A 27,843-nucleotide genomic window follows, 5' to 3' on the forward strand; every position below is an offset into this window, starting at 1 on the left:
CCTGGGACACGCTGCCCAGGGCTGGGATCACCGGCATGGGAAGGGCTGAGCCTGGGCATGGAGCGAGGCAGGGCTGGGGGGGGCTGTTGGGCCGGGGAGGTGGTGGGTGCCCTGCCCCGCTGTCCCTAGGGTTGATCCCTGTCGCACCGCAGCGGCTGTCCTGATGGTGCCAGCAGTTTGGGGCTGGGGGCGCAGCAGGACATGGCTCGGGGTCGGGCTGCTCACTACACACTGGGCTCACCCCAGCGCAGGGTGCCGGGGGGTGGCAGAGCCTGGGGGTAACGCCTCCCCTCCCTCCTGACCCCCAGACATCTGCATCTCCTGCGGGAGCCTCAATGTGACCCTGGAGCACCCTCTATTTATCGGAGGAATGTGCCAAAACTGCAAGGTACGGCACAGCGCGGGCAGCCCCGGCATCAGGCGCGCGGGCACGGACGGGTCCCCCCACACACCCTGTCCTGGAGGTTTCCCTGCTAGGAGCTGCCCCGGTGCCCTCGCAGGGTGCCCGGCCTGGCAGCTGCGTCCCGGTGTCCCTGGCGCAGGGCTCAGGCCGTGCCGTGCTCACGCCTTGCCTCTCCCACAGAACTGCTTCTTGGAGTGCGCGTACCAGTACGACGACGACGGCTACCAGTCCTACTGCACCATCTGCTGCGGCGGCCGCGAGGTGCTCATGTGCGGCAACAACAACTGCTGCAGGTCCGGGGCCGCTCTCGTGTGGGGCTGGGGAGGTTTGGGGGACGCCACGGTCCTGCTGTGGGTTTTGGTAATGCCACTCCTGGTGTGGGGCTGGAACATTTTGGTGATGCCACAGTCTCAGTATGGGACTGGGGGCGGTCTGGTGGTGCCACGGTGCCAGTGCGGTATTTTGGCGATGCCCTCGTCATGGCATGAGGCTGGGGAGGTTTTGGTGATGCCCCAGTTTTAGCACGGGGCTGGGAAGCTTTGGTGATGCCCCAGCCCTGGCTTGGGGATGGGGGAGGTTTTGGTGACTCTCTAGTCTGATGTGGGGCTGTGGAGGTCTTGGCGGTGCCCCCCAGTCCTGGCACGGGAATTCTGTGACGCAGGTCCTGGTTTGGGACTGGGATGTTTTGGTGGTGCCTAGTCCTGGTGTGGAGCTCCAGTCCTGGCAAGGGACTGGGTGGTTTTGGTGGTGCCCCAGTCCTGGTGTGGGGCTGGGAGGTTTCAGTGATGCCACGGGTCTCTGCATGGGGCTGGCGGGGGTTTGGGCAGTGCGGCAGGTCCCAGCGTAGGGCTGCCGGTCCTGGTGTACCCCCCTGCCGCTGGCCTTCAAGGGGCACGGCCGCAGCCTGGCCCTAGTCCCGCTGGGACAGCAGGGCCGTGCCAGGGGCGCCGTCCCCCACCGCCGCCTGCGCTCGCTCCCCAGCACCTCACGGGGGATGCTGCCGGGGGACACCGGGCCCAGCCCTGCCGCTGACACCGGCTCTCCCAGGTGCTTCTGCGTGGAGTGCGTGGACCTGCTGGTGGGCCCGGGGGCAGCCCAGGCGGCCATCAAGGAGGACCCCTGGAACTGCTACATGTGCGGCCATAAGGGCGTCTACGGGCTGCTGCGGCGGCGGGAGGACTGGCCCTCGCGCCTCCAGATGTTCTTCGCCAACAACCACGACCAGGAGTTTGTGAGTTGCCCCTGTGGAAGGATCCCCCCGGCCCCAGCCAGGCTCCCCGCTGCCTCCCGTGTCCCCCCTCCCCACCTGACACCCACCTGTGGCTTTCAGGACCCGCCGAAGGTGTACCCGCCAGTGCCGGCTGAGAAGAGGAAGCCCATCCGGGTCCTCTCGCTCTTTGACGGCATCGCCACAGGTGGGTGGGGGTCCCTGGCCTGGCACCCCCCACAGGGACCCTCCATGGGGCATGTTTGGGACTGGGTGGGGGCCAGAAGGGAGTGGGGCACCCCACAACTGTCCAGCCTTGGGGCAGGGGGGTCCTGCACCCATCAGGGTGTCAGCAGTGGGTGGATGGTCCCATGTCACCTGCGGGACCCCCAGCCAGGTACTCCTGTGGGGAACCCCTGCTGTCCCCTCTGCCCTGGGGGTCCCCACGCTTGTAAGGGGCAAGGGAGGGGGATGGCACGGGGATGGTGGTGCTGCCAGGGCGGGACGGGTGGGGACAGGGGGTGGGGGCCCGTCACCCGCACGCCACCCACCCCAGCCCCGCTCCCTGCAGGCCTGCTGGTGCTGAAGGACCTGGGCATCCAGGTGGACCGCTACATCGCCTCCGAGGTGTGCGAGGACTCCATCACCGTGGGCATGGTGAGGCACCAGGGCAAGATCATGTACGTCGGGGACGTCCGAAATGTCACCCAGAAACACGTACGTCCTGCCCGCCGGCCCCCCGCGGCTCCCCCCTCCCTGCAGGCAGCGGGTCCCCCCAAAGCGCCCCTGTGTCCCCCGAGACGGGTCCGGGCCCTTGTCCTGTGAATCGCCACGTGCTGGGCTTCACCGGCACGGCCTCGCCATCCCGACGGGGATCTCGGCCACCATCCGCCCCCGCCGCGTGTCCAGCTGTGCCCCCCCGGCGGGTGCACTGTCCCCCAAGCAGGTGGCAGCGTCCCGCCCGGGCAGCATCTGGCACCGGCGCCGGCTCACCGCGGGGCTCTCCTTACAGATACAGGAGTGGGGCCCCTTCGACCTGGTGATCGGGGGGAGCCCCTGCAACGACCTCTCCATCGTCAACCCGGCCAGGAAGGGGCTCTACGGTAGGTGTCTCCCCACCAGGCTGGGGCTGGTCCCTGCCACCGGCCCCCCACCGCTGACGCCGGCCCTTCTCGTGCTCTCTCCTGCCCAGAGGGCACCGGGCGGCTCTTCTTCGAGTTTTACCGCCTGCTCCACGAAGCCCGGCCCAAGGAGGGCGACGACCGGCCCTTCTTCTGGCTCTTCGAGAACGTGGTGGCCATGGGGGTGAGCGACAAGAGGGACATCTCGCGCTTCCTGGAGGTGAGTGCCGGGGGGCCGCTACCCTCTGGACCCGGCCCCAGGGACCCCGAGGGTACTGCCCCACTGCAGGCGGCCAAGCCCTGCTGACTCCTCGCCTCTCTCCCTTCTCGCAGTCCAACCCCGTCATGATTGATGCCAAAGAAGTGTCTGCAGCGCACAGGGCACGGTACTTCTGGGGGAACCTTCCCGGGATGAACAGGTTGGTGAGAGCACCCCGGAGCCGAGCAGCTCACCTGCCCGCGGCGGCTGCCTGCCCGCTGCAGGGCTGGGGTGGCCACCAGGCACCGGAGGGTGCAGAAAGGGTCCTCCCTGTGCCCAGACGTGGCTCTGGGGGTCCCCTGACCCCAGTCAGTGCTGGGTGAGAGCAGTTGGAGGCTCCTGAAGTAGCTCTGGGTGACAGCACACCCCAAAAGCCCAGAGCAGTGGCCCCCTCAGAGGCAGCGAGTGCTGTCCTGTCTCCCTCGTGCTGGTGGGGTGGCACAGAGCTGCCCTCCATGTCCCTCCTGGACAGGGGTCACAGTGGCATACAGCTGGTGGCCGCAAGCAGGCTCCCGGGGGGTCAGCTGCTTCTCACCATGGGCTGCTGCAGCCCCCCTGAAAAGCCTTGCGCACCCCAAACCCCATTCACAGAGCCGCCCTGCGCCCATGTGGGTGCCAGCATGGGGACACGGGGCCGCAGCACTGCCACCCTGTGCCCACCTTGTCTCTCTGCCCCCCAGGCCACTCGCATCCACAGTCAACGATAAGCTGGAGCTGCAGGAGTGCCTGGAGCATGGCAGGATAGCAAAGGTCAGCCCCGGCACGCAGGGAGCGGGGACGGCGCGGCCGAGGGGGCGGTGGGGTCCTGCGGCCGGCCCCGGCGCTCCCGGGCTCCTTGGGCTGCAGGGAAGGCGGCCCGTGAGGGTGGAGGAGGGACGTGGCGATGGCACCGGCATCCCGGGGTGGGAGTCTCGGATTTGGCACCGGGCAGCACCGCCTGCCCGCGCCGGGGGGCTCCATCCCACCCCCCACGGCATGACGAGCCTGTGCCTCTTGCAGTTCAGCAAAGTGCGAACTATCACCACTCGCTCCAACTCCATCAAGCAGGGCAAGGACCAGCATTTCCCCGTCTTCATGAACGAGAAGGAGGACATCCTGTGGTGCACGGAGATGGAGAGGTACCACGGCCGCCCTCGGGCTCGCCGCGGGGCTGCGCGCGCGTGGGGGGGGGCCGGCACCCTCCTGACCCCGCTCCCCGTTGTTCTCCCCGTGCCCCGCAGGGTCTTTGGCTTCCCGGTGCATTACACAGACGTGTCCAACATGAGCCGCCTGGCCCGGCAGAGACTGCTCGGCAGATCCTGGAGCGTGCCGGTGATCCGCCACCTCTTTGCTCCCCTGAAGGAATACTTTGCCTGCGTTTAAGAGAGACAGACAGGAACTGGTGACACGGAGCGAGTCAGAAACAAAACCATCCACGCTAAGAGAAGTGAAAACATGGAATGAGACAAGAGTCAGCACCCAGAAGAGAGACGGGATTTCGCAGCCCGACGGGAACCCGGCGCACGTCTCCCCGAGCGAAAGGGTTCGGTGTCCTCTCCTGAATTTCCAATGTTCAGCTTTTAGCCTATTTAAAAAAAAAAAAAACCACAAAAAAAAAAAACCAAACAAAAAAAAAACCAACACAAAAAAAAACCACCAACGAAAACGACAAAAAAAAAAAAAAGAAACGAAAAAAAAGAAAAAGAAAACAAACAAAAAAACCAAAACCATTTTTTTTTTTGGGTAACCTTTTAATTTTCCGCTCTTTTCTGGCTGGGTTTTTCTGTTGGTTTGGTTTCTGCTTCTCGGAGCAGCGGGCGAGACGAGATGCCGTCACCAGCTCTGCTCTCGGAGGAGGGGAAACGGCAGCGGGAAACCCCAGCCGGGAGAGGCGGAGGCGAAGGAGACCCGCTCCGTCTGCGCCGAGCGTGCGCCGAGCTCGCGGCCCGGCCGCCGGCCCGGCGAGCTTGGGGGGAGCGCGAAGCGGCAGGGAGGCGCTCGGCCGGCTCCGCAACGCCCAGCGACTGAGCCTCACTCTTTTTTTCCACCAGCACCGTTCACTGGTGATATGGAGCCAACCCAACTGGCAGGGAAGCCGAGAACACACACACCACAACACACACCTTTTCTACAGTATTTTGGGTGCCTACCACACGGGAAACCTTGAAGAAAGCAAATCCTAGAAGCCGCTGTTACCTCTTGTTTACAGTTTATATATATATGATAGATATGAGATATAGATATATATATATATAAAAGGTACTGTTACTACTGTACAACCTGACTTCATAATGGTGCTTTTAAACAGCGGGGTGAGTCGAGACATCAGCTTCCATGTTGCCTTACGTGCCGGGCCTTTCCGAGCGAGCGGCGCGGGAGGGGGCCGGGGCGGCGGCCGGGCGGGAAGCATCTCCATCCCGAGTCATGCAATAACCTTTTTCTGTCCTAAAAGGAAGCGCCTCCCTCGGCGGCGGCGGCCGCCCTGCCCTGCCCGGCCCTGCCCGCGCTGCCCGCCCTGCCCGCGACGCGCACAAACGTACTGGTGCTCTTCTGCGTACGTGGCGTCCCCGGCCAGGCCGGTGCTGGTTGTCCCCCTCCCCGACCCGGCGGCGGCGGCGGGATGCTCCTGCCTGCTCCTGCCTGCAGGTGCTGGCTGCCGGGGCGGCGCGGGGCACGGGTGCTGTGAATCGGGCTCTTGCCGAAAGCCGTGGCGGTGCCGCGCCGGCAGGGACGCGGGCAGGGCGGGAGGCAGGGAGCAGGCGCGGGACGGAGCGGTGCCGGAAGCGTGGCTGGGGCGCTTCTGGCGCGGGACGGGGACGGCTGCGGGTCCCCGTACCCTGGTGCTACATCTGTGGGGATGGGCTGGTCCGGCAGGAGGGTGATGCCCCGGTGACCGGGAAGAGACCCTGGCGCTGCCCGCGGCATCGCCTTGTGCGCCGGGCGGCTCGGGGCATCGCTCCTCTATCCGAGCGTGGGTTTGGAGCAGCTGTGTCCCATCGGTGCCCCGTGCCGGCGGTGGCCCCGTACCCCCTTTGTGGGGCGATGGGTGTCCGTGAGGCGCACGGTGGGCGCGGGGATCCCGCGGGAGCGGCGGTGTTGGTGCAGAGGGCAGGCAGCTTCGGCCGCAGGGGGCCAAGAGCCGCGACGGTGTTGGCGGTGCAGAGGGGAGCCGTGGTGCGGGCAGGCGGGGTGCAGGCAGGACGCGGGCAGGTGCTGGCGTTGCTGTGGATGGTGCTACTTGTCTGGCAGCTGTGGGTGCCACAGGAGGTCGGTGGGTCCGGCTCGGTGCGGGGGCATTGCCCCACATCCCCAGCGCCTGCTGGGGTGGCCGGATCCTGTGCCTGGTGCTGGAGCAGAGGGGCTCCGGCAGGGGTAGGGACTGGTGCTACGGTGTGGGGGAGGCTCACGGAGGGTCTCTGGCCCATCGCCGTCTCTTCTCTAACTGTGAAAGGTGCTGGGGGTCCGCATGCGGGCGGGGGCCGCCGGCCGCTCGCTGCGGGGTGCTGGCTAATTGGCAGCGAGGCGCGCCAGCGGCCCCGGGGTGCTGAGGTGCTGGGACTGACGGCGGTGGGGGTGGGTGGGGGGGTGGCCACGGGGGCCCCCCCCCCACCTCCCCACCACGCCTGGTGCTACCGGGGGTTCGGAGGCCCCTCTCTCGATGCGGGCGGCGCGGGGAGCTGAGCCGGCGTGGGGTGGCCGCGGTGGGGGGCACCGCGGGGCCCAGCTTTGCCGGGTGGTAAAGGAGGCGAGGCGGGACGCGGCCCCCCCGGCCCCGGGTGCTGAGCCGTGGCTGTGGGCTCTGGCTCAGTCCCGGGGCTGGGTCCGGTGCTGCCCTGCAGCGCCGGGGCGAGTCTGGCACAGGACGTGTCAGCCTGGCGCGGCCCTGCAGCGCTGTTTGCGGGTCCTGCGTGGCCCTGCAGCATCGCATGCAAATCCTATCCGGCCCTGCGGCATCGCACACGAGTCTTGCACAGCCTTGCAGCACCGCTCGCAGGTCCTGCGCCGCCCCGCAGCGCTGTCTGCGGGTCCTGCGTGGCCCACGGCACAGGGGGCCAGCGCTGCGTGGCCCTGCAGCAGTGTTAGCAGGTCCTGCGCAGCCCCGCGGCATCGCGTGCGAGTCCTACGCAGCACTGCAGCACTGCCTGCAGCTCCTGCACGGCCCGCAGCGCTGGGTGCAAGTGCTACGTGGCTCTGCAGCTCTACGTGCAAGTCCCGCGTGGCCCTGCAGTGCTGCTGGCGAGTCCCGCGTGGCCCTGCAGTGCTGCTGGCGAGTCCCGCGTGGCCCTGCAGCACCGGCTGCAAGTCTTGTGTGGCCCTGCAGGGCTGGGTGCTGGCCCGGCACGGCCCGCAGCGCTGGGGGCTAGTGCTGCACAATCCTGCGGCACCGTTGGCAAGTCCTGCGCAGCCCTGCAGCTCCGGGAGCGAGCCTCGCAAAGCCCCGCAGCACTGCCCGCGGGTCCTGCAGGGCCCCGCAGCGCCGCGTGCGAGTCCTGCGTGGTCCTGCAGCATCGCTGGCGAGCCGGGCGCCGCCCTGCAGCGATGGTTGCGGGTCCCGCACGGCCCCGCAGCGGGGTTTGGGGGTGCCAAGGGGGGCCGCGCCACGCCGCGCCGTGCTGGCCTGGCGCAGCCCTGCAGCCCTTCCCTGGGACCCTCGCCGGGTCCCAGCCAGCTCTGCAGCGCGGGGCGCCGGCCCGGCGCGGGGTTGGCGCGTCCCAGGCGGCTCCTGCACCCGCCCCGGGCGCCCGCGGCCGGGACGCCGGAGCCGGTGCCGGAGCCGGTGCCGGCGGGAAGCGGGTTCCCGTCGCGGCACAACTGGAAAGGCGCCGGGCTCGGCTCGGTGGTGCCGGGGGCGCGGCGGCGGCTCCGCGGCAGCCGCCGGCGGTGGTGGGGACCGTGGGGACACCTGGGGAAAGAGTTCAGTTTTTAACGTACCCGACCTACATCTTTTTTTAAAACAAACAGACAAATTTTGTTGCACATCCCTAGATGAAAGAGTAAAAACAAAAACAAAAAAAAAGCCTAAATTCCTTAAGATCCGCCGAGGGAGTAGGTGACAAACACGGTGCTAAAACATTTTATTAAAAGTATATATTGTTAAATTAAGTCTGCTGTCTGGACAATGACTGTTTGTTTTGTTTTCTTGTAGTGGAGTTTCAAAGAGCACTATTATTTTACTCTTATATATTATTATTAAAAAAAAAAAAAAAAAACAAAAAACAAAAAGGCATTTTAACTTTGTACTTGAAAACTAAACGAGAAGATTTCATGTGTTTTAGCCTAGACATTGAAGTAGCTGACGCTTAACTATGTGTGGGGAATCATGTACTCATACCGAGGAATAAACGTGTAGAGTTTGGTACCCTCCTCTCCTATGATTTGGCTCAGCCCGCGCCCGACCGCCACATTCCCGGCAGTGCCGGCGCCGCCGCCGCGGCCGCCCCGGCCCAGCGCCCCCAGCTGCTCTTCCCCTCCCCCCCCCCCCTTTTATTTTCTACTTTTCTCTCTCTCTCTCTCGGTTCGTTCCTTTTGTTTTTTGTTGGTTTGTTTTTTTAGGGTCGCTTCTCTATTTATTGCCGCTGAATACTGTGCATTTCACCGTATGGTTCTGGCCCGCGGGGCTTGCCCGGCACTCTGTTGTATCTGTGTAAGTATTGCTCGTGACATAGCTGTTCTGAACTAATTAAAGGTCAATGCGTGCAGCAGATGTAGAAAGTCTGTCCGTTCCGCTTCCATCCCATCCTCCTTTTTTTTTTTTTTTTTTTTTTTTCTTTCGTGCCCAGAAGAGTATAATACAGACGAGCTCCTTTCTAATGTACTTGTGCTGGAGAACACTTGAATAAATGTACTGTTTTTGTGCAAAAAAAAAAAAGAAAAAAAAAAAAGAGGAAAAAAAAAAAGAGAAAAAAAAAAACCTCCCTGGCGTCCTGTGTTGTGTGTCCTCTCGGCGTCCTGGGGGTGGGGGTCCAGGAGGCGCAGGGGTCCCCATGGGTGGCAGTTTGGCCAGCAGGCAATGGGTGGTGGGGTCCAGGCAACAGTGGGGTCCCAAGGGCAGGTGGTGGGCTCCCAGTGGGGTCCTGGTGACGGTGGGGTCCCAGTCCCAGGTGCAGAGGGCAGTGGGCTGAGCCTAGCTCCCGGGGCAGGGCACTGGGGGCTTTGCCAGTGCAGCACCGGGGTGTGGTGGCGCAGAGCCCCCAGCAGAGTGGGACCCCATGTCTCTGCCCCATGAGCTGTGGGTGAGGAAGCTGCCCTACGCAGCTCCTGCCTCAGTTTCCCCTCTAGCCAGGTGGGTGACGAGACTCCTGGGCAACCCCCAGGCCAGACTCCAAGGTGGGTCTGGGTCTTGAGCATGGCCCAGGGGATCCCTCATGGGATGACCCCAGGAGAGGGGCTGGAGGGGGTGAGGGGCTGGGCCAGGTGTGGGGACATGGATGGGCTGTGGGGGCACACAGGGATGCTGGAGCTCAGCCAGGGCTGGGGTGTCAGGGGACCCCGAGGGCAGGGAGAGCACCCATCCCCTGTGGCTGGGGGCTGCCCAGGGGACAGGCTGGGGCTGGGGAGGGCAGGGACGGGTCATGGAGATGGGGCTGGAGAAGGAAAACTGCCCGAAATGGAGAAGAGCCAGGCTGGGGCTCTCCAGAGACACCCTGACCCCCCAGGGACTGCACCCAAGGGTGCCCAGGGGCAGCTGAGCTCCTTGTGAGCCCCTCCTGGTCATTGCTGGAAGATGATGGGGACAGGGGGACATCCCTGATGGGTGGAGAAAGGCGAACGTCACGTCCCTGAGGGCCGGTGCTGAGGGCTTGTGCCCACGCTGGGACCCGGGCTCTGGCGGGTGGAGATGGGGTGGGTGTGGTGGGGAGCGGGGCTGGCGGTGGTGGGTGCCGCAGGGCACCTTGCTGGGGTCCCCGGGCTGTCGGGCAGCCGGGCAGCGCTCGCTGGGGTGTGCAAGTAACACGCTGGCAGTCGCTGTGCTGGGGAGGGGGCTGGCACCCCCAGGGACCTGGACAGGTTTGGGGGGTGGGCACATATGAACCTCCTGAGGTTCAACAAGGGTCCTGCACCTGGGTTGGGGCAGCCCCCGGGATCAATCCAGGCTGGGGGATGGAGGGGTGGGGAGCAGCCCTGCCCAGAAGGACTTGGGGGTGCTGGGGGTGAAAAGCTGGACACGAGCCGGCAGCGTGCGCTCGCAGCCCAGACCCCCAGCCGTGCCCTGGGCTGCATCCCCAGCAGCGCGGGCAGCCGGGCGAGGGAGGGGGTGCTGCCCCTCTGCCCCGCTCTGTGAGACCCCCCTGCAGCGCCGCCTCCAGCTCGGGGCTCCTCAGCACGGGACAGACACGGGGCTGCTGGAGCGGGGCCAGAGGGGGCACAGAAATGCTCCGAGGGCTGGAGCCCCTCTGCTGCGAGGCCGGGCTGGGAGAGCTGGGGTTGTGCAGCCGGGGAAGGGGAGGCTGCGGGGGGACCTTATTGCGGCCTTTCGGGGCTTGAAGGGGCTGATAAGAAAGGTGGGACAGACGTTTTAGCAGGGCCTGCAGCGACAGGACAAGGGGTGATGGGTTTAAACTAAAGGAGGGGAGATTCAGACTAGAGAGAAGGAAGGAATTGTTCACGCTGAGGGCGGTGAAAGCCTGGCCCAGGCTGCCCCGAGAGGCGGTCGATGCCCCATCCCTGGGAACACCCAAGGCCAGGCTGGACGGGGCTCTGAGCAACCTGCTCTGGCTGAAGGTGTCCCTGCTCACGGCAGGGGGTTGGGCTGGGTGGCCTCTAAAGGCCCCTCCCCACCCAAACCGTTCCGCGACGGCCAGACCCGCGAGGGGCAGAGGCTCTGCTCGGGGGCAGAGCTGCCGGCAGCGGGACCGAGCCGGGCTGGAGGAAGGGGCCAGCAGGAACCGCACAGGGACAAAGGCAAAGTCCTGCCCCGGGCAGGCGGAGCCCCGGCAGCGACAGGGGCTGGGGGCGGCTCCGCGGGAAGGGCCCGGGGGGTCCCGGCAGACACCGGAGCCCCCAGTGCCCCCCGCGACGAGGAAGGGCGGGACGGGGCTGCGCTGGGGCCACGGCGCGGCTCAGGGCGCCCGTCCTGCCCCGAGAGGCTGCGGGAGCGGCTGGGGTGGGCTGGGGCAGGACGGGGACCGGGGGGTGGCAGCCCCAGAGGCTGGGGGCACGGCCCGGAGGGGACTGGGACGGGCTATACTGGGCACTACTGGGTGTTACTGGGTGCTGCTGGGGTGTGCTGGGCACTGCTAGGTGTTACTGGGTGCTGCTGGGGTGTACTGGGCATTACTGGGTGGTACTGGGTGCTGCTGGGGTGTTACTGGGCACTACTGGGAATTACTGGGTGTTACTGGGCACTACAGGCTGTACTGGGTGCTGCTGGGGTGTACTGGGTGCTGCTGGGGTGTACTGGGCACTACTGGGTGTTACTGGGCACTACTTAGTGTTACTGGGTGCTGCTGGATGTTACTAGTTGCTGCTGGGGTGTTACTGGGCATTACTGGGTGCTGCTGGGTGCTGCTGGCCACTACTGATGCTGCTGGGGTGTACTGGGCACTACTGGCCTGTACGTACTGGGCGTTACTGGGTGCTGCTGGGGTATTACTGGGCACTACTGGACTGTACGTACTGGGCATTACTGGGTGTTGCTGAGCTGCACTGTGTGTTACTGGGTGCTGCTGGGCATCACCGGGTGTTACTGGGCGGTACTGGGCCTTAGTGGACATTACTGGGCACTACTGGGCTGTCCTGGCATTACTGGGTGTTCCTGAGCTGCACTGGGTGTTACCGGGTGCTGCTGGGAGACACTTATGGGGATGCCATGGGTGTCCATGGGGGAGCGATGTGCTGGGGGGGGTCAGGGGGTGCCATGGGAGGGCCGTTGGGCGCCACTGGGGGGGGTGTGTCATGAGGGGTGTGCCATGGGGGCCCACGGGGGCCATGAGGAGGTGCCGGGGGAGGGGTTGGGGGGCCATGGGGGAGGTATGGGGGGGGCGGGGGTGGTGGGTCCGTGGGGGTCCGTGGGGCGGTGCCACGGGGTGGCCGGGGTCACACGGGGCCGCCCCCGCGCGCCTTTGTGCCGGCTCCGTCACCACGGCAACGGCGCGGGACAGGTGGCCGCCGATGGGCGGGGCCTGGGCGCCGGCTACGCCCCCTACGCCCGTCAGTCAGGCCGCGCGCAGCCTACCCTGCTGTGGGGGGCCCGACCCCGCCCCCAGCGGGGAAGGCGGAGCGGCGATTGGCAGAGGCGGCGGGCGCGCCCCGCCCCCCGCCGCGCAGGTTTGGGTGAGAGGCGATCGCGGACGGGGAGCGCGGCGGGCGCAGCCGGAGCGGGAGCGGAGCGGGAGGTACCGGCGGGGCCGGGCCGGGCCGGGCGGGGCGGGGCGTTTCCGCACGTTTCCGCACCGGCGGGACCTGACTTATCGCGGCCGTATCGCGACAGGTGCGTGTATCGCGACAGGCGGGGGTGTCGCGACAGGCTAGGACGGGGAGCGCCGCGCCATCCCCTTCCCGAGGCGCCTGGCGGGGTATGGCGGGGCGGAAAGGTGGTGCGCGGGCCCCGCCCACGTACGGCGGGTCACCTGTCGCGACAGGGCCATGATGTCGCGACAGAGCGAGGGGCTCTCCTCGGCCGGCTACGACGACGGAGCGGCCCCGCCCGAGCGGGCGCGGTTCTCTCGTCGCGCGCGCCGTGTCGCGACCGGGTGCGGAGCAGCAGGTGCGCGGGTCGCGGGGGAGCGCGGCCCCCAGGGTGGGGCGGGGCGGGGGGGCGCGCGTGGGCGGGCGGGGGTCCCGCCGGGCCCGGCCCATTGTTCCGCGGGGGCTCCCGGGCGGCCCCGCCCCGGCTCGGAGCATCCTTTGTGCTGGCGGCACCGGGCTTTGTCTGCGGGGCCGCCCCGGGCCGGCGGGGACGGGCCCCCCCGCGCCCCCGGCAGCCGGACACCCCCCCCCGGCCCCCGCCGCTGCCCGGCCCCGCACCAGGGCTGCGCCCTGCCCACCACCCCGCACCACGGGGGGCAGCCCCGGCTCTCCGCCCGGGGGACACCCCCCCCGCCTCCCCGGCTCCCCAACCGCGGCCCCCCGCCGCAGCCCTGGGCCCCCCCCCCGGGGCCTGGCAGGACCCCCTGGGCTGGGTGCCCGCCGCAGCGTCGCCTGCGCCGTGCCCGCCCGGCACGCCCTGGTGTCCGCGCTCGGAGGGCGATGGGGACCCCCGTAATGGGGCCGGGGGGCCCCACCGGGACCCCGGCACCCTCCGGCCGTGCCAGCGCGCCCCACGCTCGCTCGGGCGTGGCCCTGCCATGCCGTGGCGCGTGCCGAGGAGCGTGCCCCGCCAAGGTGCCCGCGGCGACCGGGACCGGCTGCGCGAATGCCCACAGCTCCGCTGGAGCACCCCTGGCCCTTCGCCCGTGGCTTGTGGTGGTCCGGTGACCTGGGTCTCCCGGTCCCAACCGGGGAGGTGGCTCGGTCACCCGGGCACAGGAGCTCATGCTGGCTGTGGCAGTGGGTCGCCGGCAGCAGGGCAGGGCAGCCCAGGCCCACTGTGCTGCGCCGGAGCGGGACACCAGCTCCCGGCATGGCCGCGGCCACACGGAGCTGGGGAAGGGGCAGGGTGGTCGTGACCCCCAGGAGTCATCGCCGGGGTGGGGGCCGATGCCCGCCCAGCCGCTGGCCGCGGACAGGCCGTGGTTGTGGTTTGGTGTCACCGGTGAGGCTGAACCTGCTCGGGAGGGGACAGTCACCGAGCCCACTGACGAAGGAGGGTCCCAGCCGGGGTCCAGGCGGGGCGGCCCCAGGCAGGAGGGTGGGTGCCAGGTGGGGTGGGTGCTGGGGGTCTCACCAGCACAGACAAAAGCGGGAGGCCGCAGCAGGCCAGGCACGGGAGCAGCCCCCAGCATCGCCTCGCTGCACAATGCGGCTCTGTGTGCGGCCGTGCCGCATCCCCACTGTCCTGGCACAAAGGCTGGGCCCAGCAGCCGCCCCGGCCCCAACAGGTGCCCCCCCCGGCAGCCCCCGCCGGGGCAGGGGTCCCTTTGTCCTGCCGGGGTCACAGCTGTCCCTCAGCCCCTGCGGCTCGTGGCTGGAGAAGCAGCCGGCAGGCTCTGCGGGGGCCGCGAACCCCCCGAGATGGCCGTGCTGCTTTGTATGCCGGGAAGCGCTGCTGCAGCCCCCTGCCTCCCGGGGCTTGGCCGGGCTGCCATCAGCACCCAAGGCCAGCCGAGCCAGAGACCTGCGGCGTGGGGGCGCCGGCTGCGGTGGGGGGGCCGGGTGGGGGGGCCCCGAGGATGCTCATGGCCCCCCTGGTGCTGACACCACGTTTCTGCCCTGCCTGGGGAACCTGTTGTCTCGCAGGCACCTCCTGCCTTCCGCCTCAGCAAACAGCCGCTGCCGCCTGATGCTGGCTGTGCCGCCGCGCCGCAGCGGCTGGCCAAGGCGCGGGCAAGAGCCTGGGTGTTCCCAGGGCAGGTTGTGCCATGCCGGCACTGCAGCACAGGCTGGGGGCCGGGGGGCAGCACCCCTGGGAATGCTTGGTGTGAGCTGTGGGGGGACTGGGTATGAGCTGTGGGGGGACTGGGTGTGAGCTGGGGGGACTGGTGTGCCGGGCAGCCCACGGTGGGCTGCCTGTGCCAGGCACAGGGACCGGCGTCACGGCTGGAGCAGTGGCTGGCGACACAGGAGGTGAGGGGTGGCAGTGCTGTCCCAGGTCTGGGTGTAGGGGGTGGCTGGCCGGGTCCCCAAGGAGGGGGTGGGAAAGGGGCCTGGCACAGCGTGGTGGGGGGAGCGCGGTAGCGTGGGCGGCTCCATGGTGGCCAAGGCCACGGGCAGCATGTCAAGCTGCCAGCCCTTGACATGGCTCGCCCTTGCCCGGGTCCTTGAGTGATGCTCTGTCCCCACAGCCTGTGCCTTGCCTCACTCACCCCCTTCCAGCCACCCTCTCACCCGTGGGGCCGGGGAGCCCACCCGCTCGCCTGTGCCAGACCTCCCAAATCCAGGTGGCAGCTGGCCACACCAGGCATGGGCGGGCACAGTCACCCCATCCCCATGCTGCTGTGGGGAGCAGGGCAGGCGAGGCTGGGACATGGTCCCGGGGACCTGTGCCCTCCTGTGCCACCCGTGCCGGGGGGCCCTGCCCATGCTGCACGGCGGGTGGGTGCTGCGGTGCTGCTCGGTGCCGGCACAGGTTGCTTCCCTGCACGCCGCCATGCTCCAGATCTGTCTGTCACAGCAACCCGCTTTCATCTCGGGGTGCCGTGCACCGCTTCCCTCCCACACCCCCCATTCCTGCACCATGGGAGCACCATCCTGCCCAGCCCACCCCTGCACTGGGGTCCCAGTGGACTTGGGGGGGGGGGCAGTGGGCACTGCGGTATCTCGTGCGGTCCCTCACCCCACCGAGATCGGTCTGTGCCCCAACATCCTGCCCTGTCATGGCTGCTGCAGCCACAGGGTCTTGGCAGGTCTCGGCCTGGGGCTGTCCCCCTTGTCCCCCCAGGGCAGGCAGCACAGCCGTGGGTCCGGGTGGCCCCCAGCACAGCCCTTGCATGGGGCAGCAGCTTCCCTGCGTGCCTGGGCTTGGGGGTCAGCGAGGGGCAGGCACAGGCAGGGGCTACCCCTACCGCAGGACCGGCCAGGATGGGGTGCCGGTGCCCACCGTGGCGCGGTGGCTTGGCACACCGCACGAGGAGCTCCTGCCAGTGGGAAGGTGGCTGCCATCCCGCCTCGGCCCCTCTGAGACCCCGTTTTCCTCTGCCATCCCTCGGCCACCAGTGCAGCTTGCGCAGCAGTGGCATTGCTGGCAGGGCAGGGGCTGCCTTTCCCAGGAGCGTTGCCTGTGGCAGGGGACGCTGCCTGCGGGACCCCTCGCTGCGGTCCTGTGCCGCGGTGAGAGCCGCGGGCTCCCGGTGCCCCCCAGCCCCAGCGCGGTTGTGGCCCTGCGGTGGGGACGGCCGCTCGCCCTCCCCGGGCAGCTGCTCCTGCCCGCAGCGCCAGGAATGCTCAGCTGCCGGCCGGGCCCAGCTCAGCCCCGCCGGCCACCGCGGCTCTCCGCCAGGTCTGGCGCCCGGGGAAGCCATTTGCTGCTGAGCCGGCGTTTCGCTGGGCGGCTGGGAATCGTTGGCACCTGCTCAGGACAGTCCCTTCGGCGCGGTGCTCCGGCCCCAGCAAGCACACGGAGCGGTGGCGGGGACGTGGGGGCACCGAGACAGCCCCTTGCCATGAGGGACCGTGTCCCCACCAGCAGCATCCTCTGCCCCATGATCCGGTGCCGGTCCCGGCGGCACAGCACGGACAGCATCTGCTGTCCCCATCCAGGGCCCTGGGGACACCGGGGTCGGGGGGGTGCTGGGGCCCTGCTCGCCCCGTGGCCGCCGGGGCCGCTCGGTGCTGGTCACCCACAGCCGGCACTGCCGTGGGCTCTGCCCCATGGCCGTGCCGGCGAGGCCGATCGGTGCCGTGATGCCCACACACGTGCCCTGGCCTTTGTCGGGAGAGGGGCAGGCAGCACCGCTGAGGGCCCTGCGGGGTCCCTGGGGGGTGTCCATGCAGTGCAGTTGCTGGGGCAGGAATCTCTGCAGTGGGTCCTTGCAGAGGGGTCTCTGGGGTGGGGGCTCAGGTGGGGTCCCCAGGGTGGGACGCGCTCCCGGGGTGCCCCCACAGCTGTCACGTGCTCAGACGGGTCGATCGCGCCTGACCTTCATCTACCGAAAGAATTACAGATTGTGTCTGGGGAGGACCCTTGCTGCTGGGGCGGGGGGCGAAGGCGGCGCTGGGGCAGCGTGGGGGGCTCTGGCACAGCTGGCACTGTGCAGGGCTGTGGGGCAGAGGCCCCAGTGAGTGGTGCTGGCCCTGGCCACCCTACGGTGCTGCCAGAGCAAGGCAGGCAGCCTGCCCCAAGCACGGGTGCTCGCGCCCCACAGAGAAGCCCCGGCGGTGTCCCTCGGCATGGGTGGCACCAGCAGCCGGGGCTTGGCCCCCTCCCTCACCCGAGGATCCCTGCCCACGGCCAGAGGGAGAGCGAGGGGGGCCAGCATGTGGGGCTGGCAGGGGTTGGGTGTCCGGCAGCCCCATTCCCTGGCCGGCTCTGGGTGCTGGGACCGCGGTGCCGGCTGGGGTGCAGGCTCACATTGCCAGAGCAAGGGAGTCGGTGCCCAGAGCCCCCCCCCTCCTGCAGATTTCCTGGGATAATCCAGTGTTGACACGGCCCGGGGTGGGGATGGGCATGGCGATGCGCAGCCGCGGGGCTGCCCAGAGCCCTGCCTGCACCGGGACCCCGTGCCGAGAAGGGCCACTCGCCTCCCCACAGCGGCAGCACTGTGCTGGGCCGGGACCCCCTTGGGGGGGGGCAATGAGGGTGAGCCTCCCCCAGCCCCGGGGGGCTGCGCGGGACAGGGGCACCTGGCGTCTGCCCCGGGGCTGACGCCTGCCTTCGCAGCACCATGCTCGCCAACGCGGCCACCATGCGGATCCTCATCAAGGGGGGGAAGGTTGTGAACGACGACTGCACGCTGGAGGCGGACGTCTACATCGAGAACGGCATCATCCAGCAAGTGGGCCGCGAGCTCATGATCCCCGGCGGGGCCAAGGTCATCGACGCCACAGGCAAGCTCGTCATCCCCGGCGGCATCGACACCAGCACCCATTTCCACCAGACCTTCATGAACGCCACCTGTGTGGATGACTTCTACCATGGCACCAAGGTACCACCTGGCTGTGGCCCCCGCCTGCACCCCCAGGCGTCCTGCCCGCACCCCGAGCCCCTGGCGGGTGGGTTTGATCCCAATTCAGGGAGGGGTCCCTGGTCCCTGGCGCCGCAGCACCCTGTGCCACCATAGGGACCCCCTGCTCCGGCAGCTCACCATGTGCCGCCGGCCGTGCCACAGGGCAGTGAGTGGAAGATGCCACGTGCTGGTGGATGAGCCCCCAGCCCAGGCAGCCGGGAGCCGGGACCCCAGCCCCATTCACCAGGAGGGCGAGCGGAGAGGTGGGCATGCCAGCAGGGATGGTCCCCATGGGGTGCAGTCCCCCTGCCTGCAGCAAAGGCACTGCCCTGCGTGGGGACCCCTCGGAGCCCGCAGACCCTGCTGAGGGGGTGCTCGTCCGGCTCCCGGCCGGGGCACGGCAAGCCCAGGCTTGGCTTGGCCGTAGGCACCGACGGCAGCGGGGCTGCCGTGGGGACGCTCCGTGGTGCCAGCCCAGCTCGGGGCCCTACTGGGGCCGGCGGTGCCGTGCACCGGCTGCCACTGCCTGTGGGTGTCGAGGGGCCAGCACAGGCTTGTCCCGGGCGGCGCCGGGGCCGGCTGTGTCCAGCGCCGCGCACAGAGCAGCCATTGTGCCGGGCCGGTGCTGGCCGTGCCTGGCCCCGGTGTGCCCAGCGTCCCTGGGCAGGGGGCTCGGCTCTGCCACGGCTGCTGCAGCATAGGGGTTGGGGGGCCATGCACGGCACAGTGAGGAGCACGGCAGTGTGCCAGAGGGCAGGGGGCCAGTGCGGCGACCACAGGCACCCCGTGATGCGCCTGCTCCCCGTCCCCGTCCCGGCAGGCTGCCTCACAGCACTGCGCCGGGGCTGCCGGCCCGCGCCGCGTTGGTAAAGGAGCTTTAGGGATTAGCCAGGCCGGGTGAGCCAGGGCCGCCGCCACCAGGTGCGATGGTGCCCGCCCTGCTGCCCATGTGTGCCGCGTCGGGGGGCTCTCCCTGCAGCCCCCGTGCTGCCGGGCCTGCGCTGGGCAGCTCCATCCTGGATCGGGCCCCACGCCGGGGATGCAACTGGGGGGTGCTGCGGTGCCCAGCCCATGGGCAGCCCAGGCAGGGCATCCCCCTGGCACCCCAAATCCAGCGGTTGGTGCTGGGGGGGGGCAGTCGGTGCCCCGACAAGCAGCAGGATGAGGCTCTCCAGATGTGTTGAGCGCCCAGATATGCTGCTGCAGCCAGGCAGCTGTGGGCAGGGCCAGGGTGCTGCGGGGGCAGTTGCACCCCAGGGTGATGCAGGGGGATCCCCGCCTGTAGAGGTGCCCAGCGCAGGGCCCCCACCTGCCTGCAGGCATTGCCATGCCCCGAATGTGGCTGTCCCAGCCCAGGCACCTGGGATCAGCCCTGCTGGCAGCCAGGCAGGATTAGTGCTGCCCCACGGTGTGGGCAGCACCGCGGGCCCTGGGAGGGCCGTTCCCTGGGGGGGTGAATCCTGTCCCCCCTCCACTGTGCCTGTCGCCCGCAGGCAGCCCTGGTGGGAGGAACGACGATGATCATCGGCCACGTCCTGCCGGACAAGGAGACCTCGCTGCTGGACGCCTACGAGAAGTGCCGCAGCCTGGCCGACCCCAAGGTCTGCTGCGACTACGCCCTGCACATGGGCATCACTTGGTGGGCGCCCAAGGTGAGTGTGGCCGCGCTGCGCCGGTACAGCAAGGCTCTGACCCCGGCGCGGCGAGGCGGGCGCTGAGGCCGCGGTGCCCGGGAGCAGCTGCTGCAGCCAGGGCTAATTCCGGGCCCCGCTGATCCCATTAGCTGCTTGTTGGGGTGGGCTGGGCTGAGCCCCCAGGCTGCCTTTTGAGCTGCCTTGATCTGGGCTCAGCAGGGCAGGGGGTCTCCGCAGGGCTGAGCCCCTCGCCAGGGCAGGGAAGGTGCTGCCGCTCCATGGAGGGGAGTGGGGTGCCCGAGCACGGCGGTCCCATCTCGGGGGAGACCCCATCCTGCAGCACGGCCCCCATGGTGGTGGCCACAGGGCTGGCCCTGCTCGGCGCCCGGACCCCGTCCCATGGCACGCTCAGCCCCTGCAATCCCCACCGAAGCTGCCAGAGCAGGATCAGGCCTGGCTTGAGCCAGGCTGCTCCTGGTCACGCTGCAGGGAGACCCCAGCCCCTGTGTGCCCCGTGGCCCACGAGACCCTTCCCAGGTGGATGGGGACAGAGCGGGTGCCCCCCCTGGGGTGCATCCCAGCACACTGGGGGTCCAGCCAGGCCAGGGCCAGATCACAGCATGACACAGCAAGCAAAATCCTCCCCGCCCCCCCCAGCATCTGTCGCTCCCCAGATCACCCCAGGGTGCATGCACAAATCCTGCATCTCGCGTCCCCAGGGACAAAGCGTTGGTCCCTGCCCCGTGGTGGGGGGCAGCTCACCCCACACCTGCCCCGTGGCTGGGGGGAGCTGGTCCCATGGCTGCCGTGTCCCCCCCACCGTGCTGACCCCCAGTCCCGGCGCAGGTGAAGGCAGAGATGGAGACGCTGGTGCGGGAGAAGGGGGTGAACTCCTTCCAGATGTTCATGACCTACAAGGACCTGTACATGCTGCGGGACAGTGAGCTCTACCAGGTCTTCCGGGCCTGCCGCGACATCGGGGCCATCGCCCGGGTCCACGCCGAGAACGGCGAGCTGGTGGCTGAGGTGAGTGCTGGGGCCAGGGGCTGCCCACGGGGGACCCGGCAGCGATGGGGCAGAGCCCCCCGTGTCGCCCCCACCCTGACATCCCCCACCCCGTCCCGATTCCCCAGGGAGCGAAGGAGGCGCTGGACCTGGGCATCACGGGGCCGGAGGGCATTGAGATCAGCCGGCCTGAAGAGGTAGGTGGCTGCTGGTGCCCCCGAGTCCCTGCGCAGGCGGTGGCCCGGGATGTGGGTGGGATGCTCCGGGGCATCCTCAGAGCTGGCGCCATGCGCCCAGCTGCACGCCGTCCACGCACCTGTCTGCACACCATGTGCGCACCCACCTCTGCCCCACCGGCACGCCGGCTGCACACCCAGCCACGCCCCACGCACCCATCCGGCGGGGCCACCGGGCCCGAGCCCGCTCCGTGCCCTGGCCGGGGGGCCGTGCCATGCTATGTGCCTCACTGCCCGCTCTCTCCGCAGCTGGAAGCCGAGGCCACGCACCGCGTCATCACCATTGCCAACAGGGTGAGTGCTCCTGAGCCGGGCGGCCAGGACCGAGCCCTGCCGCTGCTGGTCCGTGCCCTGCTGCAGCTGCGGGTGGGCACCCTGGTTCCATGGGGGGGCGGGAGGGATGGGGCGGGGGGGACACCCCCTCATGGAGCCGGGGTGCCGCGGGGACGGTGGCACTGACCCTCTCTCCGCAGACCCACTGCCCCGTTTACCTGGTGAACGTCTCCAGCATGTCCGCGGGGGATGTCATCGCCGCCGCCAAGATGCAAGGTAGGGGCCAGCAGTGGGGTGGGATGTGGCCCTCCGTGGGGAGGGGGGGGTGGCTCACAGGCACGAGCCCATGTGGGGCTGCAGACGTGGGACACGGACAGGGTCACAGGCACACACGGACATGACACGTGTGGACGGGAGGCACGTGCATGGACACGGACACGTGCCACATGCAGGGTGCACGTGGGCCTGCAGGGACATGGACGTGGGTACGTGCGGGGCCGTGGCACGTGCAGAGGCGTGGACACACACGCCACGGGAGGTACAGGGCCGCGGACATGCAGAGAGTGGGCTCTTACACAGACAGGGATGCAGGCAGGACAGACACACGGACACAGGAGCACACGTGTGCATGTGGGGACGTGCCCTTGCCCAGGGGCGCACACGTGGGCCCACGGCCGCCGGCAGCTCTGCTTGCACAGACGTGGGACAGACGTGAGCACATGTGCATACACAGGCACACATGTGAACATGGGGTTCATGCGCAGGCAGGGGCACACGCTGCCTGCAGAGATACCGACACGTGCAGAGCACACACCTGCTCCTTGCACACTTACCCACGCACACCCCTCCATTGCACACCCACCCGCTGCCCCCAGCCCCACGCGTGTGCCTCCGCCCCGGCAGGGAAGGTGGTGTACGCGGAGACGACCACGGCGCACGCCACGCTCACCGGGCTGCACTACTACCACCAGGACTGGTTCCACGCCGCCGCCTACGTCACCGTGCCGCCGCTGCGCCTGGACACCAACACCTCCGCCTACCTCATGAGCCTGCTCGCCAAGTGAGGCACCCCGCTCACCCCGCGCCCTGGGCACCCCTTCCCTGCCGGCCGTGCTTCCCGGCACCCCCTTCCCCAGCTGCCACGCTTGCCGCTGCTCTCCGGGCATCCCCAGTGTCCGGCATGCCCGGGTGTCCTGCTTGTGGGTGCCGTGCCGTCTGGCTGCCCCATCACCCCAGCACCACGCGCTCTGGCACCCCCGGTGCTGCACTCTCCAGACACCCCATCCTTTGAGCACCCCACATCCCCAGCACCTCACTTCTTGGGCACCAGGCTCTCCGGGCTCCTCAATTCCCTGACGCTGTGCTCCCTTGGGGCTGCATTCTGTGGATGCTGCACTTGCCAAGCCCTCACTGAGCACCCCACTGCGTGGGTGCCCCACTCCCCAGGCACCCTACTGCGTGGGTGTCCTATTCCCTGGGCACCCAGCTCCCTGGGTGCTGAGCTCCTCAAACACCCTCCTGTCTGGTTTTGAGCTCCCCAGAGACCCTGCTCCCTGGGTGCTGAGCTCCCCAGGCTCCCCAGCGCACGGGTGCTCCATTCCTTGGGTGCTGAGCTCCCCGGGCACCCCAGGGCACAGGTGCTCCATTCCTTGGGTGCTGAGCTCCCCGGGCACCCCAGGGCACGGGTGCTCCATTCCTTGGGCGCTGAGCTCCCCGGGCACCCCAGGGCACGGGTGCTCCATTCCTTGGGCGCTGAGCTCCCCGGGCACCCCAGGGCACAGGTGCTCCATTCCTTGGGTGCTGAGCTCCCCGGGCACCCCAGGGCACGGGTGCTCCATTCCTTGGGCGCTGAGCTCCCCGGGCACCCCAGGGCACAGGTGCTCCATTCCTTGGGTGCTGAGCTCCCCGGGCACCCCAGGGCACAGGTGCTCCATTCCTTGGGTGCTGAGCTCCCCGGGCACCCCAGGGCACGGGTGCTCCATTCCTTGGGCGCTGAGCTCCCCGGGCACCCCAGGGCACAGGTGCTCCATTCCTTGGGCGCTGAGCTCCCCGGGCACCCCAGGGCACAGGTGCTCCATTCCTTGGGCGCTGAGCTCCCCAGGCTCCCCAGCGCACGGGTGCTGAGCTCCCCGGGCACCCCGCTCCCGGCCGGCTGTGGCCGAGCTGCCCCAGCCGTGCCATCAGCAGCTCCGCACTGTCCTCCCACAGCGACACGCTGAACATCGTGGCCTCCGACCACCGGCCCTTCAGCACCAAGCAGAAAGCCATGGGCAAGGAGGACTTCACCAAGATCCCTCACGGTGTCAGCGGGGTGCAGGACCGCATGAACATCATCTGGGAGCGAGGCGTGGTATGGGGTCCCGCAGCCCTCCCCGGCCCACAGGAACCACCGGGATGGGAGTGGGATGGAGCTGCTCCCCTGGCTCCTGGGGGGGCTTGGCAGCAGGACTGGCTTGGGCTGAGCTGGCCCCAGCTTTGGGGCAGGAGGGCCCTTGCCCCAGGTCCCATGGGACACTCTGTGAGGTGTTTTCCCTCCAGCTTGGGGGCGGGTGAGGTGCTTCCCAGTGCAACCCAGTGGGTGCCAGCACGGGGCACGGACCCAGCAGCACCCCCAAGGTGCCTGGGGGGTTTGGGGTGGGCAGCACAGAGCGTGAGGGACAGGGCGCAGGCAGCTGGGATGGGACGGGGCTGGGGCAGGATGTGGCCTGGCACATCCTCACCCCCCGGCTCCGACGGCAGGTCGGGGGCAAGATGGATGAGAACCGCTTCGTGGCTGTGACCAGCTCCAACGCTGCCAAGATCCACAACCTGTACCCCCGCAAGGGCCGGATCATCCCTGGGGCCGACGCAGACGTCGTGGTCTGGGACCCCGAGGCCACCAAGTAGGTGCCGGCAGCGGTGGGGGGCCGGGGAGGGGGCTCCCCGAGCCGCCAGGCACCCACTCACCACCCCGTCCCCCTGCCCAGGACCATCTCGGCCAGCACCCAGGTGCAGGGTGGGGACATCAACCTGTACGAGAACATGCGGTGCCACGGGGTGCCCCTGGTCACCATCAGCCGCGGGCGCGTGGTCTACGAGAACGGCGTCTTCATGTGCGCCGAGGGTACCGGCAAGTTCTGCCCGCTCCGCTCCTTCCCGGACTCCGTCTACAAGAAGCTGGTGCAGCGGGAGAAGGTAGGAGGGTGGCGGGGGCCGTGCCGGCGCTGTGCCGCGGCGTGGGGCAGGGCTGCGCTGTGCCGTGCTCCCAGCTGCCGGAGGGGACTGCCGCAGCGGTCCCAGCGGCGTGCATCGGTGCTGCCGGTGCCGGGAGGACGGGTCTGTGCCGGCTAGTGCTGTGCCGGCCGGGTGCCACGTCGTGCCGTGGTCGGTACCGCCCTGGAGCGTCGCGTGGCGGGAGCGCAGCGTGCCTCGCGCCGGGGACGGGGGATGATGGCAGTGTCTGGCCAGGGCCAAGCGCCGGCAGTGGCGGCCCTGCTGGTGGGCGTACAGTGGAGGACCCCCACCAGCGCCTGCCCTTGCTGTGTGCCGGCAGTGCAGAGGATTTGGGGGCAGTCGCCCTGCATGCTGCAGCCGTCCTGACACACGTGCAAGGCACGTGCCAAGCGTCGGGGCCCCCCGCACCCCTCTGTCCTGGCCTCTCTGCGCTTCGCCATGTCACCCCTCTGCAGCCCCCTGAGGTGGTCCCTCAGCTCGCTGTGGTCCCATGTGCACCGGGGCAGGGACTTGCGTGGCAGGAGGGGACCCCGGGCCCCCCTGGGCTCGTGGGGCTGCAGAAGCCCCTCTCCTCCTCGCTGCCCCCCTATCCCACAGCGCCAGCCCTGCACCCCATCACTGACCCGCTGCAGGCAAGGGATGCAGCCACCACCCCGACGTCCCCCTCTGCATTTGCAGGTCCCTGGGGCTGTCCTGGCGTGACACCCGGGAGTGCTGGCGTGTCCTGGCACTGGGGACCCCTCCGTGTCCCCACGCCTTCCTCCAACCACTGTGCGTCCATCAGGGATGCACTGGGGGGCTCGACGTGGTGCCGATGCTGCGAGGGAAGGGGATGGCAGGGGGGGACCCCGGCGCCATCCCAGGGAGCTGGGAGCCGATGCCCAGCGCTGGGGTGCCCAGCTGGAGCTGTGCATGGGTGGGGGGCACGGGTCAGGGTCCTGCCACTGCGTCTGCACGGGGCATCACCTGCCTGCGCCTCGCTGCGGGGTGTTTGCTTGGCATCGCCAGGGGACTAGGTCGAGGGGGCTGTGCCACCAAGGCCACCTGCTTCCCCTGGCCCCTGCCCTGGCACCGCTCCACGCCGGGCCCTCCTGCACTGGGAGCCCCACAGCCCAGCCAGCACCCCACTCAGTGACTCTCATCCTCTCTGCACCCCTTCCCCACACCACAGCCCCCTCCCCACACCACAGCCCCCTCCCTAGCTGCAGCATGCCCCAGCCCCCTTCCTTCCCCCCCTGCACCCGGCTGATCCGCACCCCGCTGTAAGGCGGCAGCACCCCTAACCCCGCTTGCGCCGCAGGGCACCCCCGGTGCCACCCGCGCTGACGCTCTCTCTGCTTTTTCTTTCCCTTCTGGCAGAGTTTAAAGCTGCGGGGTGTGGATCGCACCCCGTACCTGGGGGACGTGGCCGTGGTTGTGCATGCCGGGAAAAAAGAGACGGGGACGCCCCTGGCCGATACGCCCACGCGGCCCGCCACGCGACACGGGGGCATGAGGGACCTCCACGAGTCCAGCTTCAGCCTGTCTGGTAAGAGCGGGGCCACAGCGAGGGTCCCGGCAACCCCGGCCCTGCGCCCAGCCCCCCCTGGGGCTCGCCGGCAGCCCCGCATCCGGCGGCTCTCCGGCACCGGCTGGGCACTCGCCTCCCCAGCAGCACCCCAGGGTGCCCCATCACCACCCCAGGGCGCACCCTTCCATCCCCCTGGGTAGGGCACCATGCCGCCCCAGTGCTCCCATGGCAGAGTAGGGAGCTGACCCCGTCCCCAGACCCGCAGCCCCTCCAGCCCTCGCCCATCCCTCCATGCACCGTCCGTCGTGTGGCTGCACCTCTGTGCCGGGCAGGGGGCGGCCGGGGGACCGAGGCAGGACTGAGCCGGCGCATGCGTTGTGTTTGGCCCTGGTGGGCGCCTGCGTCCCCGGGATTGGGACCGGAGGGAGGGGGGACATCCCCGCGGCTCCGGCTGGCGCTCACCATCCCACACCGCGGCTGCCACGGACCGAGCCGCGTGCCGTGCCCGGGCAGGAGCGGGGCTGGCTGCATCCTGCTCCCTCGGCAGCAGCGCTCCGTGCTGCCCACGCTCACCGCGGCTCGGTGCTGGCTGTGCCGGCGCTGGCAGCACCCTGCTCGGTGCTCCCGGTGTGGATGGGGCTGCCCTGGGACGCTGGGGCCTTGGGGGGTCGTGGGCGTCAGCCCCAGCGTGGCCGGTGCCGCACGAGGCACTGGTGCTCCGGTGCTTGCCCACCGCATGCGGCACAGCTGAGGTGGGAGTGGGGCTGTGGCAGAGCCGGGGGGACACGGACCACCCGCTCTCCCCACGGTGCCGGCGGAGGGGTGGGAGCTGGGAGCCCCCGGCGGGGTGGGTCGGGGTGGCCATCGGGCTCTCGCCCTGGCGCTGGTGGCCCTGACGCCCACCCGTCCGTCTGTCCGGCAGGTTCTCAGATCGATGACCACGTTCCAAAGCGAGCTTCGGCCCGGATTCTCGCTCCCCCCGGAGGCCGGTCGAGCGGCATTTGGTAGAGCCGGGGACCTGTCCCCCAACTGAGGACCAGGCGCCGGCCCCACGCCGCCCCCCCCGGGACCCCGGCTCTGGCGGGGCTCCCCTCGCACCGGGGCGCCCTGCCTGGCCCCCGTCCTGCCCGCGGGGCCGTGCCGGCAGCGTGAGCCAGCAGCCAGGGGCCGGGAGCCGGGGGGCCACAGCCCGGCCGGCGGGAGGGGACGGGGGCAGCGGGTGGGCCTGCCCCGGCCCTTTTCTGTTTGCACGTTGGGTTTGGATCAGTGAATTTTTGACTTGTTTGTGCATCACGTGGAAATACTCTGAAGTGGTTTGTGTCACTAGCGTTAGGGGAGCAGCAGGGACCCCCCCCCACCCCCACTTCCACCCCTCCCTCCCCCGGGCTGCACCCCCCGCCCCCATCCCTGCACCCCCTCCAGCCCCCCCACGCGGGACGCGTGAGCCCTTCCCACGCCCCGGCAGCGAGCAGCGTCACGGCACGCACACGCCTGCGCCGGCGTGGAGCCGGCAGCTGCCTGCTGGCACAGGCGCGCACACACGCGTGCGTCCCTCCGTGCAAAGGGCCTCGCCACCGCGTGTGCGCGCACACGTGCGTGTCACGCCGTGCATGGCCAGTGAGATGTTCATAGCCAATGCGTGTGCGCACACACGCGTGCGTCCCTCCGTGCAAAGGGCCTCACCGCCACATGTGCGCGCGCACGTGCGTGTCACGCCGTGCATGGCCTCAGTTCATAGCACACGCGCGTGCGCGCACACGCGTGCGTCCCTGCGTGCGCGATAGCGGCCGCCGGTTTCGCCCCGCGCCGGGAGCACCCCTCCTCCCGTCCCTCCACGCCCCGCCGCGGGGCCGCCGGGGACCCCCAGCGCCCCTTGGGTGCCGGTGGGGTGTGCAGCCCCCGCAGAGCAGGGTCCCCGGGCGCACTGGTGCTATCCCGCTCCCCCTCCCCAGCCCGTCCCCCGGGGTCGTGTCAGATGTGAGTTTGTTCCTTGTGCACTTTTCCCCTAGATGGTCCCTGTAGGTGTGCGGGGGGGCCGGGTGGGCGCAGCCCGGCGTGGGGGTCCCGCCCGCCCCCAGGTAGTTGCATCTTGGCCGTTTTAGGAACCTGCAGTACGTTTCTGTTTGCTCATTAAAGACCGTTCTCACAGCGCCCGGCCCCGACGCCTGCTTTTGGGGGGGGTCCCGGCAGGGGTAAGGCACGCGGTGGGCTCTGCGAGCCCCTGCACCCCAACGGCGCCCCAGCTCCGGGCCCCGGGGGGCTGCTGGGAGCACCCCCAGCCCTGCCACGGGGACTGGGGGG

The 27,843-nt window shown here is 69.2% G+C and overlaps 2 protein-coding genes across 4 annotated transcripts in view; both read left to right on the forward strand.

Moving 5' to 3' along the window:
• The window catches only part of DNMT3A (DNA methyltransferase 3 alpha), a 48,048-nt gene extending 39,720 nt beyond the window's left edge, over positions 1 to 8,328 (forward strand). Inside the window, exons 13-23 of the mRNA XM_064448418.1 lie at positions 309 to 388; positions 584 to 696; positions 1,451 to 1,634; positions 1,734 to 1,818; positions 2,182 to 2,327; positions 2,623 to 2,713; positions 2,803 to 2,951; positions 3,065 to 3,150; positions 3,671 to 3,740; positions 3,990 to 4,108; positions 4,211 to 8,328. Of these exons, the coding sequence (XP_064304488.1) occupies positions 309 to 388; positions 584 to 696; positions 1,451 to 1,634; positions 1,734 to 1,818; positions 2,182 to 2,327; positions 2,623 to 2,713; positions 2,803 to 2,951; positions 3,065 to 3,150; positions 3,671 to 3,740; positions 3,990 to 4,108; positions 4,211 to 4,352 (1,265 nt within the window). The 3' untranslated portion in view covers positions 4,353 to 8,328. The remainder of the gene's footprint in view (positions 1 to 308; positions 389 to 583; positions 697 to 1,450; positions 1,635 to 1,733; positions 1,819 to 2,181; positions 2,328 to 2,622; positions 2,714 to 2,802; positions 2,952 to 3,064; positions 3,151 to 3,670; positions 3,741 to 3,989; positions 4,109 to 4,210) is intronic.
• Positions 8,329 to 12,237: 3,909 nt separating this feature from the next.
• Positions 12,238 to 27,692, forward strand: DPYSL5 (dihydropyrimidinase like 5). 3 transcript variants are annotated; one of them, XM_064448419.1, is made up of 13 exons: positions 12,238 to 12,304; positions 17,386 to 17,650; positions 19,165 to 19,323; positions 20,152 to 20,331; positions 20,439 to 20,507; positions 20,796 to 20,840; positions 21,020 to 21,095; positions 21,723 to 21,879; positions 23,028 to 23,169; positions 23,559 to 23,701; positions 23,786 to 23,993; positions 25,392 to 25,560; positions 26,465 to 27,692. In XM_064448419.1, the coding sequence occupies exons 2-13, from the start codon at positions 17,390 to 17,392 to the stop codon at positions 26,548 to 26,550; spliced, it is 1,695 nt and encodes a 564-aa protein (XP_064304489.1). In that variant the 5' UTR covers positions 12,238 to 12,304; positions 17,386 to 17,389; the 3' UTR covers positions 26,551 to 27,692. The 3 variants fall into 3 exon arrangements, with proteins under 3 accessions (XP_064304489.1, XP_064304492.1, XP_064304491.1); XM_064448421.1 differs by lacking the exon at positions 12,238 to 12,304 and adding an exon at positions 12,356 to 12,399; XM_064448422.1 differs by lacking the exon at positions 25,392 to 25,560.
• The last annotated feature ends 151 nt before the right edge of the window (positions 27,693 to 27,843 follow it).

The sequence above is a fragment of the Phalacrocorax carbo genome, chromosome 3 (genome assembly GCF_963921805.1).
Source record: "Phalacrocorax carbo chromosome 3, bPhaCar2.1, whole genome shotgun sequence".
In the NCBI taxonomy this organism is placed as follows: Eukaryota; Metazoa; Chordata; class Aves; order Suliformes; family Phalacrocoracidae; genus Phalacrocorax; species Phalacrocorax carbo.

Coding starts and splice junctions, on each gene's coding strand:
- DPYSL5 (XM_064448419.1), top strand. CDS start 17,390: ATGCTCGCCAACGCGGCCACCATGCGGATCCTCATCAAGGGGGGGAAG. Junction 20,332..20,438: donor ACGGCGAGCTGGTGGCTGAG/GTGAGTGCTGGG, acceptor CCGATTCCCCAG/GGAGCGAAGGAGGCGCTGGA. Junction 23,170..23,558: donor TCATCTGGGAGCGAGGCGTG/GTATGGGGTCCC, acceptor CTCCGACGGCAG/GTCGGGGGCAAGATGGATGA.